The sequence below is a fragment of the Chrysochloris asiatica genome, unplaced genomic scaffold (assembly GCF_000296735.1).
Source record: "Chrysochloris asiatica unplaced genomic scaffold, ChrAsi1.0 scaffold00038, whole genome shotgun sequence".
NCBI classification, from domain to species: Eukaryota; Metazoa; Chordata; class Mammalia; order Afrosoricida; family Chrysochloridae; genus Chrysochloris; species Chrysochloris asiatica.
Window position 1 is genome coordinate 6828025 of NW_006408556.1, and position 22044 is coordinate 6850068.

General features: G+C 47.4%; 1 protein-coding gene across 1 annotated transcript; it reads right to left on the bottom strand.

The window, feature by feature from the left end:
- Nucleotides 1-1076: 1076 nt before the first annotated feature.
- Nucleotides 1077-20781, bottom strand: CCDC167 (coiled-coil domain containing 167). The gene is made up of 4 exons (XM_006860423.1): nucleotides 20696-20781; nucleotides 2815-2909; nucleotides 2430-2482; nucleotides 1077-1188 (listed from the first exon to the last, which is right to left on the bottom strand). Exons 1-4 carry the CDS (start codon nucleotides 20735-20737, stop codon nucleotides 1085-1087), a joined length of 294 nt encoding a protein of 97 aa, XP_006860485.1. The 5' UTR covers nucleotides 20738-20781; the 3' UTR covers nucleotides 1077-1084.
- Between the last annotated feature and the right edge of the window lie 1263 nt (nucleotides 20782-22044).

Below are 22044 nucleotides of genomic sequence, written 5' to 3' on the forward strand. Positions count from 1 at the left end.
CACTCCAGGGCGACACTGACAGTCCATGACCAGCCTATGTGACTAAAATAACAGAGGCGTCAGACCAATTAGTGTCACTAGACCAGGAGGAAGATGGGAAGGGAGAGATGGGCCTGCTCACCCCTGGTCGTGCTGTCTCCTCCCCTTTCTGCTCAGGCCTTCCTTTGGGTGATGCCTACAGTTGGCCCCTTTAGATCCTGGCCCCTGAGGAAGATGACCCTCCTTGATGGTTCATAGCCCTCAACTTCCAGAGGCAACTCCTTTCCTGGGTTACCTAGTGAATTGGTCTGCCATGCCTTGCTCCAGCCTCCTGCTCCCAGCACCCAGCCTGAACCTGGAGTGGAACTGGGGGCTGTGCTCAGGGTAGCGGGGTAAATGTTCACAACTCCCGTTTTCCCCTCAGACGGCCCCGCCCCAACCATCTGTCACTGCAAAGCCACCTGAGTCACTGGTCACTGTTACCATAAGTCTGCCTGGTCCTTACCTATGGCTCTTGCTACCCACTGGCTCTCTGCAAAGCCTCACCAGTTCTTCCTGCCACACCTCCCCGGACTGCCTCATGACCACTTCAAGTTCCCAATTTGCCTTTCACTGCACAGGCTGCATTTTTCTGCTGTAACTACTGGAGGACAAGACAGTGTGCATTGGGGGGTAGGGGGGTGGAGTAGGGGCAGTGCCTGCCTTGTGGCCCCAGCACTACCTGATCCCTGGAATTGTGGCTTGGGAAGTACTTCCTGCTATCTCCCTATTTACCTTTTAAACAGAGGCTCACCTTCCCAGCACCACCCCCACCCCCCTTTAGAGTTCTAAGCCAAATGCTTTCCCTTGAACATCTCTTCTTCCTTGATTCCCAAATACCGCCCCCAGCTGCAGTCAGACCATGACATTTACTTAGCAGACAGGCACAGCCTGGTACTCTTTATTGCCTCTCCCTTGGGCTCAGGGAAGAGCCAGCACAATGTATTTGTAGATACCCAGGCCCTGTGGCAGGCCAGGGAGACAAAGGGTGCTGGGCAGACAGGAAGGCATGGGGGAGAAGGGTACCCAGCACCTTGGTCCTGACAGGAAGCTGAGCATCCCAGGCTCACGTGGTCCAGTAGACGTAGATGAGAGTCAGGAGGATGAAGATGGCTACAGAGAGCAGCATGTTCTTCCGGTTCTCCTGCCGAAGCAATTTCAGCTCCCTTTCTGGAAGGAAAGAAAAGGGTACTGGGATGGAGAGGTAGTTTGGGCCCCCTCTGCCTTTGTCTCCCTCTCTCAAGTGGGGAACTAACGATATATCCCCTCCCCACCACTTCCTTCCTTACCCCAAAAATGTCTCTTCCCTGACCTCAACTCCTCCCACCCTTTGAGGTACAGGTCTTGGCTTGGTAACCCTTTCTTTACAAATGCAGCTTAGGGTGAGGGTGTGATGTGCCAATCCTGAAAGCCCAGTTGGGAGGAGGCATGCTCATCCTTCTAGGGGGTCTCACCTGGCCTATTAGATCTGCAGGCTAAGGTCTCCTTAGGCCTGATAATGGGGTAGGTGCAGGGAGACCTCACCATTGATGCTTCCCTTCCACAAAGGTTCCTTGAGCCCGTACCAGGTGCCTAGCTAAGGCAGCAGCTGGGGGTGCTGAGAGGAGGCAGGCTGTGCCTGTGAGTCACTGTTGAGGAACTCAGCCCCATCATTCTGTAATCATCCCTTTCATGTGACACACAGGTGCCTGATTTGTGAAGACTACACCGAGTGCCAATGCTGCGATTTGGTATAAAATTGCTAGGCTTGCGGGAGAATGAATGTCTTGGCCCTACCTGGATGAGGGTGGGGGACAGAGACACCCTCAAACTAGTTATAGGCAGATCACATTGAGTCAGGGGTACCCTGGTCCAGCCTGTTCAAGGACAGGGGCATGTGTGTACTCAGTGCTTATAGTGTTCCAGACTTCTGCCAAGCTTCCTGCAAGCTGGGCTTTTATAGGATGATTCTTGGCCCCATAAAGAACAGAATAGAAACAGAAAAGTCTGAGGAGCCTCCTGAAGACTCTTTCTCCCTGGCCAGCAAGGCCATGGGTGGGCAGCAAGTGCCTGGCAGCTACCTCTACTTGGGTTCTACCCCCAGCACCCAGAAGGTGGCAGCATTGCTCCACCCACAGGAGCCCTCCCCACACCCAGCAGGAAGCTCATCTTCCTTCACCTTGGGCCCCAGTCCTTTACAGGATCTTCATAGGATAGAGTGGAAGACTGGAAGGGGAGTGAATGTACGTCTCTGGGCCTGGCTGCCAAAATGGTGCTGAGGGTCTGGTGCATATGCCCTTCCTCTTCCTCCCTTGAAATGAAGGAGCAAACCCACTTCACTCCCAGGCTCCTTGGGCTGTCCAAACAACTTCCCACTCCCCCAGCTCTGGAGACTCTAGGTTGGGGCTGAAAACTGAAAGGAAGTTTCTTACCATAATTAGAGGCTTTCCTCATCAAGCTGTTTCTGTCCTTCTCCAAAGACGACCTATGATGGACAGAAGTTTTATGGCCCCAGCCCCTTAGCCCCTTTCCTCCTTCCCACCTGAAGGGCAGCCAGCACACATGGACAGGCAGGTGGGGCTGGCTGGACAAGGGGGACGCAGGGAACTGGACACAGGTCTCCAAAGCAGGTGGGGGAGTGGGCAGGTTAATAAAGCATACCAGTGTGGGAGGGGCCTGGAACTGGGGAGCAGGCAAACACCCAGGCCAAGGCCAGTACATGCCCAGGGTCCTGGGGAGAAGACAGGTGGGGGGAAGAGGCTTCCTACAGTGGAAGCTGAGCGTCGGCCTCAGAGCAGAAGTGGGTGGGGGGCCTACCTGGCCTCTGGGCTCAGCTCTGCCCGGTAGAGCCTGTCGTTCACAACCTCCAGGTCCCTCCGACACTGGGACAGTTTCTCCTCCAGCCCATCGATCTGAAACAGTACATTTGAAATAGTCATTGTACTTCTAAAACATGGGTTGGAGGATGGAGCCTCTGCCCCAAGGCCCACAGTAATCTGCTGGCCAGGATGCCCAGGTACCTCTTGCCCAGAGCATCTCTAGCAGTCCTACACACATCCCTCTCCTGTGGTTCAGCTCTGCAGCAGCCTGAGCCCTTCCTGAGACAGGACTGTGGGTGCTGCTCAGGGACTCACAGTCACCCTGACCCTCTAGGCAACACGGGTGGGATAAGTTGGGACCAGCCCTTCGGCCAGCTCTGACTCCCTAGCATACTGCCCCAGGAGCCACCAGAGCGCTGAGGGTGGCACTGGGTATGAGAGGCTCTGTGCTTCCTGAAAACCACACAGCACTGGACTATGAACCACACAGTAGGCACTTCAAACGCACCAGCTGCTCCTCGGAAACTCTATACCGGGTTGCTGTGAGTCAGAACCGACTCAAGGACACACTACGAGAACAACACGTATGCACACACAATTAGTGTACTGAGCGGGAACAAAAAGTAGCCCATAAACACTGCCCATCATGGCAGCAGGTATAACTTATGGTGAAACAGTTAATGCTCCTAAAAGGTCGGTTGTCAAAGGTACTGTCTGCCCAGTTTTATGTTTTATATATAACATCTTTTGTAAATATAATTTCAGATGTGTTCTTGTAAAGTAATCTGGGCTGTGAGGAAATACTTTATAAAACATCGGACTTGGTTGAGCATTGTGCCTGTGTATCTAATTGTCCACCTCCTCCCTGTTGGCTAGAACCTAGCATAGGTGCAGGAGGTTCCATGGGCCCCACATCCCTAAGCTGGCTGGCTGGTGCCTTGGGGTCCCTGTAATGCCTGCGTCTCATTTTTTATGTCACGGGTTAGGGAATAGAACCTGCATTTCACAATGGGGTCCCTTAAGTGGGTGACTAGAGGAGTGCCCCCTGCAGAGGAGGTATTGGTGGCACTGACTTGGGGAAGCCAGGAGAGTTGCATTTTATGTCTCTGGGCCTTCTCACCGGTCTGTGCCCCTCTCCCCCTGGCCCAGCCCAGACAACACTCCCTCCACCCTCTTCCTGCCAGCCCCAGCCCCTGCCAACTCTTAACTGCTCAACAGGGCCCTGTGGGAGGGAGCAACTGTAGAGCCTGAAGTTAACTGTGTCATGTCTCTTAATGTGCATCAAAGGGGAGGGCCATCCTGGGAAACAGCCCCTGTCAGGAGATGGGGCCTGTGCTTGGGGAGGCCGAAGGCTTCCAGGAAGCTACACTGCCAGGAAATGAACATGGACGACACACAGGTTGAGGGAAGAGGAACAGAGGAGCCAGGAGGAGAACAAGAGCTTCAGGACCAATTCTCAGCTGTTCCAGGTCAAACCAGAATTACCTAGTTGGAAGCCCTGCTCGGGACACTTTGGGCCTCAATGTACCAACCAGAGTCTGAAATCCTTCCTCCATACTCACAAGCTAGAAGCAACTACACATGAATATAGTGTATGCACTTTGCAGATCACCCAGTGCAAATCTCAGTCCTGGGTTAGACTTTTCCCTGCCACCCTTCAGAGCCGGCTTTGCATGTCATTCTGTGGAAGGGGTAGGTTAGAAATTTTCATCCTTAAACACCTCTAGAAGGCTACCAGATACCCTACTGGCCCAGAGTGAGCCCAGGAACTCATGCTAAGTAAAATCTTAAAATTGAGGTTGGCACATGACAAGTGGCCAAGTCAGTCTGCCATCAGACTCTGGGCAGGACTTGCAGAGCTGGCAGCTAGAGGCCTTTATCTGAACAAGCCCGATTTGTCCTTGGTTCCACTGAATATCCAAACTTTCATTTACTGGTTTTTTAATGAGGCTTAAATGGGTGAACACAAATCAAGGTTTTAGGGATTCAAATTCTAACCTCCATCTATGAATATTTATATCCTGCTGACAGCACACTGATTCCCTTCTAAACAGCAAGTTCCCCTTCTTTATCACCCAGCCACTGGATGTGGGCCACTGAGGAGAGACTGAGTGGGCAAGCACATTCCCTGCAGCCTTCAGCAGAAGCCAGCTCTGGGCGGCCCTAACAATAGGTGCAGAGACTCCAGGTGACCTGGCTGCAGAGTTGTCCCCACTGGGGTCAGGAGTGGTGGCTGCAGAGAGGAGCTGGCCCAGCAAGGTTAGAAGACCCTCTAAAGAGACCTCAAGTTGCAGTTCCAGCCAGCTCTCAACCACGTGCTTAGATTATGTACTTTATAGTCAGTGCAAGTCTTGTTTCTGCTGTTTAGCTGTGAATCTGTACAGGGTTTCCAAGGAGGGGCTGCTGGGTTTGAACCACCAACTTTTCACAGCAGTCCTGTGCCACACCAGGAATCTGAAAGCAACAGAAGACTAGCAGGGATGAAAGTCGGGACCAGGAAGATCCTAGAAGTGCAAGGGTCAGTGCTGGGCCTGAAGCTGGGAGCCGAAGCAGCCTGGAACTGGGGCTCTGTGTGGCTCTTCTCAGGAGCCTAGGCTTGGCTCCTCACTGTTTTTATGGCAGGGCAAGGCTCTTAATTCTCTGTCTCTCTTTCCTCAGGTGTAAAACAAAGAGTATTTCATGTCTCAAAGAGTTGTTCTGAGGATAACAGACAACATACATAGGCAAGTACACAGGTGCCTGACATAGTAAGGGCTCAATAAAGTATCTGCTCTCATTATCATCAGAGTGGTTTTCACAGAAACTCTGAAAATCAAGTTAATTTTTGGCAAGAAGAGAGAAGTCGGGCATAAAGTGAAGTGGAATCTCCAATGGTCACTGTCTGGCTCAGATTTGGACCAGTCCTCTGAGGCTATGTCAAGGTTCAGCAGTGAGGGGCCCACACCTCCAGCTCAGGCATACAGCATACTGGGAACCTCATGATCCTGCCCAGAGGGAGAAAGGTGGGGTGGGGCTTGGTGTGACACCAAGGATGAGAGGGCTAGAGTGGTGTCCAAAGGTAGAAGAGATTTGGGTGTGGTCTGGGCAGCAGGGCATCTGATGACAGAATGACCCAGGGGGCCTAGCCTCCAGCTATGTCCCAGAATGAAGCTCAGACAATCAGGTCATAGGGACTGGACCAATTCTGTGTCCAGTGGGCAGGGAAGGCTATAGTCTGGAGGCTACAGAGGGTCCCAGGACTCCCACAAGACTAGCTGGAGAAGGGACTATGGCAGGAAGAGTTGTGGCAGGCCTGGGAATGCTGGCCTTGTCCAGCACTGGAGGGACAGCTTTGCTAATTGTGCCCATTATGGGCAAAACAGACGGCCAAGGTGGGAACCGCGACAGGCTCTTATTCAGGCCCAGTGTAGGACTGAGAGGGCATCCCCACTCAACCTTCCCATATGTAATAATGTAAGGAGCGACATATCTACATTTATCTTAAGGAAACCAACTGTTAGTTTTGATGGGGTAGTAAAAGCACAGAGATGAGAGCAGATGAAGTCAGGCTGCCAGAAGGGGAGCAAAGGGGCCACCAACAAGAAAGAGAGGATGCTGCTGAAGTTCCTCACAAGGTAGAAAACTTCCAGGCAGCACCTCCCAGAGCTGAGGCCCTGGTCATCAGCACACAGCCCACCTCTCTCTCTGTGTCTAAAGTCCCTAGCTGCTCCATCTCTCCACGTCATCATCTCTGCCTCCATCTCAAGCATCACTGCTTCTCTGGGTAGGGTCCCACTCTCCATTCTCCCTTGATGGTCCCAGACTAGACTGGAAAGTTAATCACTCCACTCCTAGACTGCAATGTTAATCACTCCCCTCCTTGCTACAAAATGTCTACCTTTACATTTCCAACCCTCACAATCAGGCCTGATAACAATTATTCACTATCATATCACAAGAAACCTATCCACATCTTTCATCAGCCCCGCCCAGACAGATTGGATACTACTCAGTGGAGATTCTACCTTCCTCCACACCCTCTGGATCTAGGCTCCCTCTTGAAAGCTAGTAAGCCAGCCACTTCTTGCCTTTGTAGCCCGTCCATTTTAGGTAGCCAATGTCCAAGTTGCCCATCCCTATCTACCCTGTGTATGGAGGGGTTGGGAATGATCCTAGCTGTAAAGATTTGTTCCCTCTTGAGCTACTGCATCCATAGGTGTAGGTCAAGTTCATCAAATTGTATCAGATTACTCGTTTTTTCTTCTTTCTTCTTCTAGTTAAGCTCTGATCCTCCAGTCATCGAAGCCAGGTCAAGTGGGTATTATCTGCTAGTGTGGGTGTTCTTATGCATATGCCCTCTCATCAGCTGGATGCTTCACTCTCCACTCTAGTCCTCTGTGGCTGTGTCACTGACTCTGGGTCAAAGAGTCCCCAGGTCTTGCCACACTGCTGGTCAACCAGGTCTACACCTGGGTTCGCAGGAGTCTATTGAACGTTGTAGGTCTTAGCTCGCAGCTTCACTGTAGCTTTTCCCTCACTTCCCCTTATCAATGCCAAACATGGTCACCAATCAGAGCGTGTATTCCCACTGAGTCTTAGTCTTGGAAGGGGTTTGCCCTAAGTGGTCCAATCTTTATCTTGATGGCAAGCATAAGCAACATGGAAGGTGGCTGTATGGTGCTCCCACAGAGCTTCTCCAACCCATTCCCTAAGGAGTCACTGTCCAGGGCAAGCCAAAGCTTCTGCTGGGAAAGGGAAGAAGGCACCCTCAGTGCTCAGCTTTCTTTCTGCCTTAGGCAGCTAGTCACCCTTCTTGTCCACCTTGCTCTCAGGAGCTGCTGGGATGGGTGTCCTCAGAGGTCAGGCCATGGTCATTGCATTGAGATCCCCGTGAGGCATCAAGGCATCTTTAATGGTAAAGACGATGGTGTCATGGAGTCTTGGGGTCAGGCAGTACTAGTCAAAGTAGTATCCAGAACCCAACAGACACTAACAGAACTAAACAGTAATAGCCAACACTTCTGTAGCATATACCATATGCTAGGCATGGTTCTAGTGCTGTATACGTATTAACTCCTAGAATTAATGCTCACAGTAACCCTATGAGCTGATTCATAAAAATCCTATGTACAACAGAACCAAACACTGCCCAGTCTTGTGCCATTCCTACCACCATTGCTATGTTTGAGCCCACTGTTGTAGCTACTCTGGTCAGTCTTCCTCTTTTTGCTGACCCTCTATTTGCCAACCATGTTTTTTGCAGAGATTGGTCCATACTGATAACATGTCCAAAGTAAATGAGATGAAGTCTCAGAATCCTCTCTTCTAAGGAGCAGTCTGGCTCTATTTTTCATTCTTCACCACCAACAAAATTTAAATGCTTCATTTCTTCTCTGGGTATTAATATTAGTATATGCATCTTGTTGTTGTTGTTAGGTGCCATCGAGTCGGTACTGACTCACACAGTTACCCTATGCACAACAAAATGAAACACTGCCTGCTCCTGGGCCAACCTAACAATTGTTGCCAAGCTTGAGCCACTGATGCTGCCACTTGGCAATCCATCTCCCTGGGGGTCTTCCTCTTTTTCTCTGCCCCTCCACCTTACCAAACATGATGTCCTTCTCCAGTGACTGGTCCCTCCTGATAATATGTCCAAAGTATGAGAGACGAACTTTGGCCATCCTGGCCTCCAAGGAGCACTTGGCTGCACTTCATCCAAGATGGATCTATTGTTCTTTTGGCAGCCCATGGCACTTTCAATATTCTCCAACACTGTAACTCAAAAGCATCAATTCTTCTACGGTCTTCCTTATTCATGGTCCACCTTTCGCATGCATATGAGGTTATGGTTTGAGTCAGGCGCACCTTGGTCCTCAAGCTGACATCTCTGCTCTTCAACACTTTATAGAGGTCTTGTGCAGCAGATTTGCCTAATGCAACACGTCGTTTGATTTCTTGACTGCTGCTTTCGTGAGTGATGATAGTTGATCCAAGAAGAATGAAGTCCTTGACAACTTCAATCTTTTCTCCCTTGATAAGAATGTTGTTTATTGGTCCAGTGGTGAGGATTTTTGTTTTCTTTACATTGAGATGCAATCCATACCGAAGGCCTTTGTGTAGTCCATAAAGCACAAGTAAATAAATGTCTTTCTGGTATTCTTTGCTTTCAGCCAAGATCCATCAGACATCAGCAATGATATTCCTTGTTCCACATCCTCTTCTGAATCCAGCTTGAACCTCTGGAAGGTATCTGTCCATGTATGCTTGCAGCTGTTTTTGTATTACTTTTAGTAAAACTTTACTCACTTGGGATATCAAAAATATTGTTCATTGATTTCTGCATTCCATTGGGTCACCTCTCTTTGGAATGGGCACAAATATGGATCTCTTCCAATCAGTCAGTCAGATTTCTTCCAAATTTCTTGGCATTGACGAGTGAGTGCCTCCTGTGCTGCCTCACTATCTTGAAAGATTTCAATTTTTATTCCATTAATTGCTGGTGCCTTGTTCTTTGCCAATTCCTTCAATGCACCTTGGACTCTTCCTTCATTATCATTGGCTCTTGATCATATGTTACCTCTTGAAACAGTTGAACATCAACCATTTCCTTTTGGTACAGTGACTCTGTGTATTCTTTCCATCTTCTTTGGATGCTTGCTGCAACATTCAATAGTTTGCTCAGAGAATCCTTCGATAACAAAGGTCTAGGCTTGAATTTTTTCTTCAGTGCCCTCAGATTGAGAAATGCTGAGCATGTTCTTCCCTTTTAATTTTTTGACTCAGGATCTTTGCACATTTCGTTGTAATATTTGACTCTGTCTTTTCAAGCTGACCTTTGAAATTTTCTGTTTAGCTCTTGTACCTCCCTCATTTCTTCAATTTGCTTTATTTAGCATCTCTATGCTGGAGAGCAAGTTTCAGTGTCTCTTCTGACATTCATTTTGATCTCTTCCTTCTTTCTTGTCTTCTTAATGACTTTTTGCTTTCTTCCTGTATGATGTCCTTGATGACATCCCACAACTTTTCTGGTCTTCGGTCTTTAGTGTTTAATGTATCCAATCTGTTCTTCAGATGATCTCTAAATTCAGGTGGGATATAGTCAAGGTAATATTTTGGCTTTCGTGAACTTGTTTTCATTTTCTTCATCTTCGGTCTGAATTTGCATATGAGCAATTGATAGTCTGTTTCACAATCTGCCCCGGTCTTGTTTTGTGCTGATGATATGGAGCTTTTCCTTCGTCTCCTTCTGCACATGTAGTCAATTTGATTTCTGTGTATTCCATCTGGTGACGTCTAGGTGTATAATTGTCTCTTATGCTGTCTAAAGAAGGTATTTGAAAGGAACAAATTATCGGTTTTACAGAATTCTATCATGCTATCTCCAGCATCATTTCTATCACCAAAGTCATATTTTCCAAATACTGATCCTCCCCTTTGTTTCCAACTTTTGCATTCCAATCACCAGTAATGATCAATATATCTTGATTGCATGTTTGACTGATTTCAGATTGAAGAAGTTGGTAGAATTCTATTTCATCCTCACTGGCTTTAGTGGTTGTTGCGTAAATTTGAACAAGTATTAACTGGTCTTCCCTGTTGTTGTTAAGTGCCATGGAGTTGGTTCTGACCTATAGCAACCCTTTACAGGGTTTCCGAGGCTATAAATCTTTATGGGAGCAGAAAGCCTCATCTTTCTCCCGCGGAGCCACTGGTAGTTTCGAAATGCTGACCTTAAGGTTCGCATCCCAATTCGTAACCACTACGCTATTGGATATTATCCTATCACAGACAGTGTTGTATCTCATGACTGATCTGGATATGTTCTTTTTGACAATGAATGCAACACCATCCCTCTTCAATTTGTCATTTCCGGCATAGTAAACCATTGGGCACATTGAGGTGAGGTAATTTGCCCAGGGTTACACAACTGTTATGTGGGGGAGCGAGGCGGTCTTGCTCTTACCCACTACTGCACACCAAGAAAGCAGAGAACAACCAACTCTGAGCTACAGCCTTCACACTTACACCCTTGGCTCATCAGCTTGCTTTTGTATGCTATCTGATGTTTGCATGAACCCTGCAAGATAGGTAAGGACTATCTTCTGTATTGTTAACTGCAGGTGAGTCTATTCCGACCCAAAGAGACCCTGCACAGGGTTTTCAAGGCTGTAAATTTTTACAGGAGCAGAACGCCTCATCTTTCTCCTGTGGAACACTGGTAGTTTCAAATTGCTGACCCTGAGGTTAGCAGTCCAATTCATAACCACTACACTACCAAAGCTCCGTATCATCTGTGTTACTGAGTAGCAATCCTGGAAGGAGATTTTAAGCAACTTGATCTGGTAGTGTAGTGGTTACGAATCGGGCTGCGAACCTCAGGGTCAACAGTTCGGAACTATCAGCTGTTCCACGGGAGAAAGATGAGGCTTTCTGCTCCTGTAAAGATTTATAGCCTCGGAAACCCTGTACAGGGTCACTATGAGTCGGAACCGACTCCACGGCACATAACAACAGCCCCAGATTATGTTTTAGGGAAGTGACAGCATTGGGGTTTGAATTTGGGTTTTTCTGCCTCAAAGCTATGTTCTTTTTACCACTTAAAGCTTTCCCCTAAATCCTTCACGAAAACATTGGTGACAAGGAAGGGTCTGTGAAATAAAGTCATTTCCACATCACAGTTGAAGCCCATCTAAACTTGTTGATCTGGTTTTAACATAATCATCTAGTTCACAGGCTTTGCTTGCTCTTTGACCACATCATAGATACTGTGTGAGGGAAGAACCAGAATGAAATCTGTTTGCTTTGAGAGCAAGGAACCAAACACCTCTCCTCACTGTGCAGCATTTGCCCTCCAATTCCCTTCTTCCCCAACATTGCAGGCAGTGCAAGCCCCAAATTCACATAAAAACAATCAGTTGCCAGAAGGAAAAAGTGGGCAATTTGTGCATGATAAACCCTCTTTCCCCCAAGGGAGATGAAAGCATTTCTTTTCACTCGCTAATTCACAACTGTAGAGACTGGGATAGCCGTTTCATCTCCAGCCCCAGCAGCCTGGGAACAGGATTTCTGGAATGCCACTCATTTTCACACTCAGGGGAGGCCCCAGGACATGTATTAAAATGGGTGAAAAGCCAGCTCCAGATGATCTCTGGCACACAGAATTTGGGCTTTCCATGCCAACAGGCACCACAGCCCCCATCCCAGGCTGCCATTTTCTAGGTGACCAATCTCAACTGTCCTCCCCCTTAGGGCCTGTTAACTCTGACACCCTTAGGGAGACCTCTGCCCCTGGCCCCAGATGATCAGGCCCTAGGTGTAGGTTCTCTACTAGTAAGCTGAGCAGATGAAGACAGTAAACCTCTTCAGTTTTTAAGTCAATGGACTTCATAGAGCCGAGGAGGATACTCAGCCCTCCTTCACCAGGTTAGAAATTTGGAGGCCCAGCTGACGCCCTGCCAGCTCTGAGCTTCTTTCAGGTGTGCTGACAGGAGACTGAGCCTAAGGGCTTTGGAAGTACAGCCTGCAGCCATCAGCTGTCCCTGGGTGAGGGTTTGTTTTCTCTTCTTTCCCCGAATATATATATATGTATATAATATATACATAACATATATATATATATATATATTTGATAAATTAGGAAATGCTTCTTTACCACTGAAAGACTCAAAGCACTTTTCAAGAACTGGCATCCACTTTGTGTCTTATGAATTCATTAATTAATATGCTGGCAAACAGCCACTCCACACATGCTGACATCCAGCCGCGTTAGGTAATGAGGTTTTAGTCTCCTGACCCCTGTCAAGTGGAGCAGAGCCAAAGGTAGGCCGCTGAGAGAAATCACCTGTCCAATGGCGACCTGTCGTTTGTGCCTGGCAGCAGGTGAGGCTCATTTAAGGGTCAGCGGCCCCAAAATAGTCCTGGAGTGCAGTAAGCCATCCTCCATGCCCCTGGCCAGGTGGCTCCCCAGCAAGGCAGCGCCCCTCGCCCCCTATCCCACCTGCTCCATGGTGGCCTCCTAACCTCTGACCACCAGACCCCTCAACTTGGCCCAGATGTCAGGATCAGGGGTTCAATGGCCTCCTCCTGCCACTCAGACCAATTTGGCAAATAGTTACTGACGGTCCCTTATATCAGAAGCTCAGTTGTTTCCCCAGCTTGAGCACATGTTTCAGAACTGAGGTAGACTTCACCCATACTTAAGAGAGTGCTTCTGTCCCTCCCTGCCATCATGGAGCAGACAGTCTAGTGTCCAGCTTCCTTTCCTCCAGGTGCTCACCCTGGCCTAGTCCATTTTCTCCCCTCAACCTATCACTTCGCCCTGGTTGTCACTGGCCCTGCCTCTTTTTCTGGTAAGGGTTCCAGTGAATTTTAAACAATTTCCATTAACTTTCTCACACATACATACCCCTACTTCCCCATAGTCCTACCACATTAACTTTTGTTTTCATTATAGCAGATTGCTGTTAGTTGGCCAACCCAACGCTGATTTCCAACCCCTTCTCCTTTGCCAGTCTCCACTACAGAGATCGGAAAAGCTCAAACAATGCTTCCCCAGCCTCCTCAGGACCTTGTTCTGGCCAATGAGATGTTCTAGAAGACAACAGGGCGACTCCTAGGAAGACGTTTGCTTTCCTGATATAAGGGGCAAATCATTTTGCTGTTCCTTTCTCTTTCCTGCCTTAATGTTGGCTATAATGACTAGAGCTTTGCAGCCACATTGTGGCAGTTAGGGAATGAATTAAGAATGCAGAAATGCTTGCCCTGATACAGCTGAGCTGTTGAACCAATCCACTAGCTACCCCCTCATAATTTCTTGTTATGAGGGGAAAAAAAAAAAAATCACTGTGGTCAGTTTTTTTGTACCTGTAGCCTATACCAAATGGATAGATTTTTGTGCTAGGGACCAGATCCAATCAAGTTTTCCCCTCAGCATGTCAGCTAAGATACTGCATACCTATTCACTTAAGACCAACTGGGTCCTGGAATACCTAAAGGCACCAGGTTGAGTGGACCACCTCTGAAAGAAGAGTGCAGTGACCAAGTTAAGAGTTCATTATTGTCAGATTTTAAAATATAAGGTTTCATATCAGTCAGCTCCTCCGGTCAGGTTAAAGTGAAATGAACCTGTGTCTCAGCCAGAATCTTTCTAACTATCCGTTTAGACTGAAATGAAACCTTTCTCTCCTCCCACACACCACTAAAATCAGTACCAGTGCTGGTCATTTCTCACCGCAACTATGCAGGCAGTCCTCAGGTTATGAAGGAGATGCGTTTCTGTCTTTCAGTTGAATTTGTAGGGAAGTGCATATGGTTCTCACGTAGCCTTCCTTTAGTGCAAGAGGAAGGATGTGGCAGCGTTTCCATAAAGATTTGCAGCTACAGCCTTGGAGATCCTACGGGGCAGTTCGACTCTGTCCTATAAGGTTGCTACCGGGCAGAATCGACTCAAGGGCAATAGGTTTGGTTTAGTGCAAAGCAGGCTAGAAGCCTTTTCAATGATTTAAAGCTGCCCATGTGCAGCCAGTGAAGGTGATTGTGATGAAGAATTTGTGTGAGCAGGGGTTGGTTTAAGGAACTCTGGTAGCGTAGTGGATACGAGTTGGGCTGCTAAGCTCAAGGTCAGCAATTCTAAACTACCAGCTGTCCCATGGGAGAAAGATGAGGCTCTCTGCTCCCGTAAAGACTTACAGCCACAGAAACCCTGTAAAGAATTGCTATGAGTTGTTGAAATCCACTTGATGGTAGTGAGTTACTTTTTGGGTTTCAAATTTATATTAACATTAAAAGGCAAGTACAAAGCTATCTTAAATCTGACGTTTGTATCCAAGGGACTGCTTGGAATCCTTATCATTCAAAATAAACTCTCAGAAATTAAAACCCACAGCCATTTTTTCAGCTTTGAGAATAAAGTGGCAAATGAGCTGGCTAAAACAGCCTCGAGAGGAGCCACAGGTAGGGAAGGGGGTCCTAAAGGTGCTCAGTGATCCTCGCAGTGACTGCCCAGTACAGCTGGCCCAAGTTAACCCACAGGGTGAGAGTCACCTGCTCTGTGATTGCTTCATTACAAGCATAGACTGCTTACAGGTGTGGAGATCACGCACTTGTAGGGTTCTTACTGCACTCGTCAGATTGACAAACATTTTTTATTAAATCACCACTTCATTGGTTCCAGGCACACGACTTTTAATAAGGAAATATCTGCTGCTACCAAGTGTCCAGGCACATTCAATACTCAGGCCCGCTGGGAGTGGTGGAGAAGCGGGGTCGGGTGACAGCCAGATGCTAGGCTTTCTCTAAGGCACACAGTTATGCGCTCAAACCTGAGAAAATACCCATGCAAAAAGTAATGCCGGAAACCACAATGGCAAATGCAAACATCTCGACAGCGGTATATGCCGGGTAGTACACCTGATGAGTGTGGCGCTGTGGGTTAATGCACCAGACTGCAAAGTCTTTTGAACTGCAAAGTTAGCAGTTCAAGCTCCCCAGATGCTCTTCGGAAACCCTATACAGGGTCGCTATGGGTAGTAATCAACTCGACGGCACTTAACCCCACCACCACCAGTTGAACCTGACCCATCTAAGGCACTAGAGCAGAACATACCCCTCTAAATTAAAAACCAAACAACACAGTTTCTGTTGAGTAGATTCTGACTCATAGCAACCCCATGTGTGTCTGAGCAAAACTGTGCTTCATAGGGTCTTCAACGACTGACTTTTCAGGCCTTTCTTCCAAGGAGACTCTGGGTGAACTTGAACTTCTAACATTTCAGTTAGTAGTTGAGTATGTTTGCATCACTCAGGGACTCCTCCAAATCCAAAACACTTAAAAAATGTGTCAGTCAAACAAAAGACATATGTGATTTGGAGAGGGCTCCAGTCAGTGAGTGTGTAACTCCTGAAGACCTTTAAGTCCTTCACGTTACAAATGAGCAAACTAGACTCCAAACCAGAGGTTGACTAAGCCCAGGAGGGAGGAAATAAATGAATTACACAAGCTACTTATAAGAAAAGGAGTCACTGGGTGGTACAAACAGTTAAGTGTTTCACTGCTAACTGGAAGGTTGGAGGTCGTACCTCAGAAGAAAGGCCTCACGATCTAGATCCAAAAAATCAGTCATTGACAACCCTAAAGAGTGTGGTTCTATTCTGACATACATGGGATCACCATGGCAAATGGTTACTAATAAGAAAAACTACCATTAGTTGAAGGAGCTCTGGTAGCTTAGTGGTTATGAGTCAGGCTGCTAACCTCAAGGTCAGCAGTTCAAAACTACCTATCAGACATTCCACAGGAGAAAAATGATGTTTTCTGCTCCCGTAAAGATTTACAGCCTTGAAAACCCTATGCAGGGTCGCTATGAGCTGGGAGCAACTCCACGGCACAAACCATCACCACCACCTTAATTACTTGCTCTGCTGGGCATGTGCTAGGCACTTAACACAGACTCACTGAATCCTGTCAATCACACTGGTAAGTATGGGGATCTTTGGTGGAAACTGCTTGTTGTCCCTTAAAACACGTTAGCCCTTTCTTCCACAGTAATCGAGCTGAAGCTGGGTAGATGGTCTCGTAGCTGATGAATGAATTTTCTACCCAAATTTCAGCTCCCCCTTAAGTCCTGGTATGGCGCTATAGGACAAACAGTAGACCACAAAGTTAGCAGTTCAAACCCACCAGCTGCTCCTCGGAAACCCTATATACCAGGTAGCTATGAGTTGAAACTGACTCGATGGCACTTAACAACATCCTGTAGTTACGTGAGGCCACAAGTCTGAATTCTTGCCAATGGAGAGTGCGTACTACTGGCCCAGGGTTCATAAGTGGGCATGTTTATAGGGTGTGACCTGGCTTCTGACATGCAGATGACAACAAGGCCTTGAGGGATGGCAAAGTCACAAGAGGAAAGGCATGTGGCAGAGTCAGCACTGTCCTTGTACTCTAGACCAGGGCTAGGCACACTAGAGTCTGAGTCAAATTCAGTCCACTGTCTATTCATGTGAATAAAGTTTTATTGGAACACAACCCCACACCAAATCACTTACATAGTGTCTATGGCTGCCTTAGGGCTAAGGTAGGCTGAGTAGTTTTAAAAGAGATCACCTGGCTTGTAAGCCTAAAATATGTACGATCTGACCCTTTACAAAGCTTGCCAAATGCTGTTTAGACTGTTTTTTAGAAAGAAATACACTTCAATGTTCTGGAAGCCACCAAATTTTGGGATCTCTCTGTTATTACAGCAGCTTGCTGTATTTGGTCACTGCCATTGAATTGTTCAAGACATAAGGCCTACCCCATGCACATTGGAACACAACTCTTCTGGTCCCATGCCATCTCTGGTTGTGGAACAAGTCTCCACTGACAGATGGACCCAGCTGCTCATGAGGTGCACTGGCCGGGAACAGACCCTGTGTCTCCCACATGGGAGACAAGAATCCTACCACTGAGCCATCAGTGCCTTATTTTGGAAAAACCCAAACCTCCAAGTGTCCAAGTAGAACCGCTTGAAAGTAGTCTTTAGAATTGATCATCAGGCCTTTATTTACAGCACCATTTGGCAGGTTTAAACCACCAAACTTTAGGTTAGTAAGTGATGCCAAACCTTCCAGTAGCTTAAAAAAAAACAACAACAAACCAGCTGCCATCGATTAAGACTCAAGGTGACCCATGTGTTTCAGAGGAGAACTGTGCTCTATAGGATTGTCAATGGGTGTTCTCTTTCAGAAACATTACCAGGACTTTCTTCTGAAGCTCCTCTGGGTAGATCCAAACCACCGAGCTTAATCATTTGCTCCATCCAGGGACTCTTTATCTTACTCTAGTATGTTGTTGTTGCTGTTAAGTGCCACTGAGTTGGTTCCAACTCATAGTGACGCTGTGTAGGGTTTCCAAAGAGCAACTGGTGAGTTTGAACTGTCGACCTTGTGGTTCAAACAGACGTGGAGGTTGAGTGCTTATCCTATGGCACCATGCCAGGACTCTAGTATAGGCTATTAAATCTACGTTGTTACTATGTAGTGCCATCTCATTATCCCAACTGTATATTCTTCTCTTTTAGGAGACTCACATTTCCATCAGCTTTTTCTCCCACAAAGTCCTGGTGTGGCACTGTAGGATCAGTACTAGACTGTGAACCACAAAGTTGGCAGTCCAAACCCACCAGCTACTCCTCAGAAACTGTATATAATCAGTTTTTATGAGTTGGAACCTACTCAACAACACTTAACAACAACAACCACAACAACAAGTATACCAGATCTCTCAAGGGGTGGTACCTGCACGGGAGTGTGCAGCTTGTTAGAAATGCTCACCCAAGTTCAATCAAATGTCAGGTGGGGAAGGGAGGTTCCACTCTATTTGTAACAAGCTCCACAAATGATTCTTAAATCTGAGAACCACTTAACTAGGCAGTAAGCCTCAAGCATCCACAGAAACCCTCAAGATAGCTGTTGGTGGGTGCAGTCATGGTGACTCCAAGTCACAGCGACCCCAGGCAATGGAGTTGAGCCTCTCCATAAGGTGCTGGGTTGTAATCTTTATGGAAGCAGAGCACCCTGTATTTTTCCCTTGGAGCCAGTAGATCTGAACACGCAAACCTTTGGTTTCCAGCCGAGCACTTAACCATTGTTGCACAAGGGCTCCTAACAAATGGACACTTGTTGTTGTTGTTAAGTACCGTCGAGTCGGTTTCAACCCATAGTGATCCTGTATAGGGTTTCTGAGGAATAGCTGGTGAGCTTGAACCGCCGACCTTGCAGTTCAAATGGCTTTGCAGTCTGACACATTGGCCTATAGTGCCACACCAGGTCTCCAATTGGACAATAACATGACTCTTTTTTTAAGTTGTTAAGGATTTCATTTTACTTGGATCCACACTCAACACCCATAGAAGCAGTAAAGAAATCAGTAACATACTACATTGGGCAGATCTGCTGCAAAAGATCTCTTTAATGTGTTAAAAGCAAAGATGTCATCTTGAGGACTAAGATGCACATGACCCAAGCCACAGTATTTTCAAACACCTCATTGTTGTTGTTGTTAAGTGCCGTCGAGTAAGTTTCGACCCATAGCGACCCTGTACACGGTTTCTGAGGGTGTAAATCTTTACGGGAGTAGAAAGCCTGATCTTTCTCCCACGGAGCAGCTGGTAGTTTCGAACCACTAAACTTAAGGTTCGCAGCCCGATTCGTAACCACTACGCTACCAGAGCTCCTTCAAACACCTCATATGCCTGTGAAAATATGTTGGACAATATGAATAGGACGACCAAAGAATTGATGACTTTGACTTAGGGTGATGGCACAGAATATTAAATATACCATGGTCTACCAGAGGGTTGCAAACCTCAGGGTCAGCAGTTCGAAACTACCAGCTGTTTCACAGGAGAAAGATGAGGCTTTCTGCTCCCGTAAAGATTTACAGCCTTAGAAACCCTGTACAGGGTCGCTATGAGTTGGAACCGACTCTATGGCACATCACAACAACAACAACCAGAGGGTCAGCGAAAAAGAGGAAGCCCCCCAATGAGATGGGTTGGCACAGTGACAGCAACAGCAATGGGCTCAAGTGTAGCAGCAATTGTGAGGATGGTGCAGGACCGGATGGTGTTTTGTTCTGTTGTACGTAGGGTTGCTATGGGTCGGAACCGACTGACAACATCTAACAACAACAACCAGAACAAACAAATCTGTCTTGGACGAAGTACAGTCAGAAAGCTCCTTAGAAATTAGGATGATGAGACTTTGTTTCATGTACTTTGGATATGTTATCAGGAGGAACAGTCCCTGGAGAACATCATGCTTGGTAGAGAATCGGTGAAAAAGAAGAGGACCCTCAACAAGGCAAACTGACCACAGTGGCTGCAACAATGACCTCACACATAGTAACAACTGTGAGGATGGCACAGGACTGGGCAGTTTTTCTTTCTGTTGTGCATAGGGTCACTAATGAGTCACAATTGATTTGAAAGTATGCTCAGTCTAAGGGAACGAACTATAACAGTGGGGGAAAGATGCACTGTTACGCAGATGGTCTACATTTGATGCTTAGCTCTACCAGCTCCAGTGCTGCACCGGGGCTTCAGTTTCCTCCTCTGTAAAAATGGGAATTTCATCTCTTCATCTCACAGCTTAGTGATAGGATTAACTGAGAATACAAGTGGAAGCAGTTGCTCAATATGCATCAGTTTTCTTCAACGACCTTTGATAACATTGTCATTCCAGAATTCTTTACAAATCTCAAAAGATTCCCAAGGTAAATTTCAAGCTACAGGCTTCAGTCTCCCTTAGAGGAAAGATTTCACATCTCAGGCGGTATTTAAGCGACTGTTGTTAGTTACAAAGGAGTTGATGCCAACTCTTGGTGACTCCATGTGCGGAGTAACACTGCTGCTTCTCAGAAGCCCTGGACAGCTGGGCCGCTGTGAGTAAAGGCACCTAACAATAGCAATCACAATCGGGATCTCGAGACTCTGACCATTGGGAAGTAGATCGCCAGGCCTGTTTTCTAAGCGCCTCTGGGTGTGTTTGGAGTCCTGCTTGTGCTACTGTAGGATAAGCACTGAACTGCCAACAAGATTGGCGGTTCAAACCCACCAGTCGCTCTTTGGAAACCCTCTACATGGTCGCTATGAGCCGGAACTCCACCGCATTTGTGTATCCATCACCTCTGTGCCCTTCCCTCTTTGAAGCTCCCCTTCACTTCCAACCCTCTTCCCCTCTGGAGGTCCTCCGACCTCCGGTTACTCCCTCAGGCCCTCTGAGCGATCCATTCTCACTCCCAACCCTGAGTCTCCCGCACTTCCTCCCCTTGGCCCCGCCTCCAACCTGCAGCCGACAGAGCCACTATTCCTCAGCAGAAAGTTGAAGACAATTAATGATCTGGTTCCCCGCCTCACCTCTAGAGCGACACCCAGATTCTCCCGCTTCTTTTTAGTCATGTTATTTGATGGAATCCCCCGGTCATTACTGGAAGCGCCCGCCACTTCGCACCACGCATGCGCAAATCCTCGTACTCCTCCCTCATTGGCTGCAGGGTCTTTCGGTCGCCATTTTATTGAGGGGCGCTGCCAGTTTGCAGTGGCCATGTTTATGAGGGGCAACATTTTGTTTGTGGCCTCGTGGCCTTAGTCTCAGCCCCAGTTCCGTTGTTAAGTGCCCGAGTGGGTTTCGACTAATAGCAACCTTGCATAGGGTTTCCTAGGTTTTAAATATTTTTTTTGTGTGGGAGCAGACAGCCGCCCACCTTGCGGGTTCACAGACCAGTGCTTATACTATGGCGCTACCACGTTCCCTAGCTCTAGTTCTGGGGGAGAATTAGGAGGAACAATGACCCACCCAGAGGGCAGCTGTTCCTTTCCTTCATAATTCAGGGCCAATTTACGTCACTGACAGCCTTTTCTTCACCCATTTTTAGCCTTCTGTGTACTACATCTTTTCAATATTAATCCAATATTAGTCTACCATACTCAGAACCAATCTGAGGGCAATTAACAATAACCCTCCTGGTGTGGCGCTGTAGGATAAGCACTGAACTGCTAACCGCAAAGTTATTGTTAAGTGCCATAGAGTCGGTTCCCATTCATAACGACCCTTTGTAGTGTTTCCTAGGAGTGGCTGGTGAGTTTGAACCTCCAACTTTGCGGTTGAGTGCTTATCCTACAGCGCCACACCAGGCCTCTAAACCCAAGGTGATTTTGGTTCAAACAACGATTGTGAGGATGGCGTGTTGTTATGTGCCGTTGAATCGGTTCCGACTCATAGCGACCCTGTACAGGATTTCCGAGGCTGTAAATTTTTACGGGAGCAGAAAGCCTCATCTTTCTCCTGTGGAACAGCTGGTAGTTTCAAACTGCTGACCTTGCGGTTCACAGCCAGATTCGTAACGGCTACACCATCAGAGCTCCTAAGTATGGCGTAGGACCAGGCAATGTTTCACCCTGTTGTGCAGCACTTAACAACAAAAACATTCAATAGTAAGAGCTTCCTGGTGGTGCAGTGGCTAAGCACTTGGCTGCAAACCAAAATGTCTGTGGTTGGCAGTTGGAGCTCAACAGCAGTTCAGAGAGAGAAAGCTGTGGCAGTTACTTCCATAAATGTTACAGCCTTGAAAACCTTTATGGGGCAGTTCTATGTTACATGGGGTCACTTTGGGTCATGAAATGCAGTTAATAGGTCTCCTGTCACCAGCTTATTTTTTAAAATCAGAGTGCATCATAGAGGGTGAGGATATTTATCATGTTGTTGT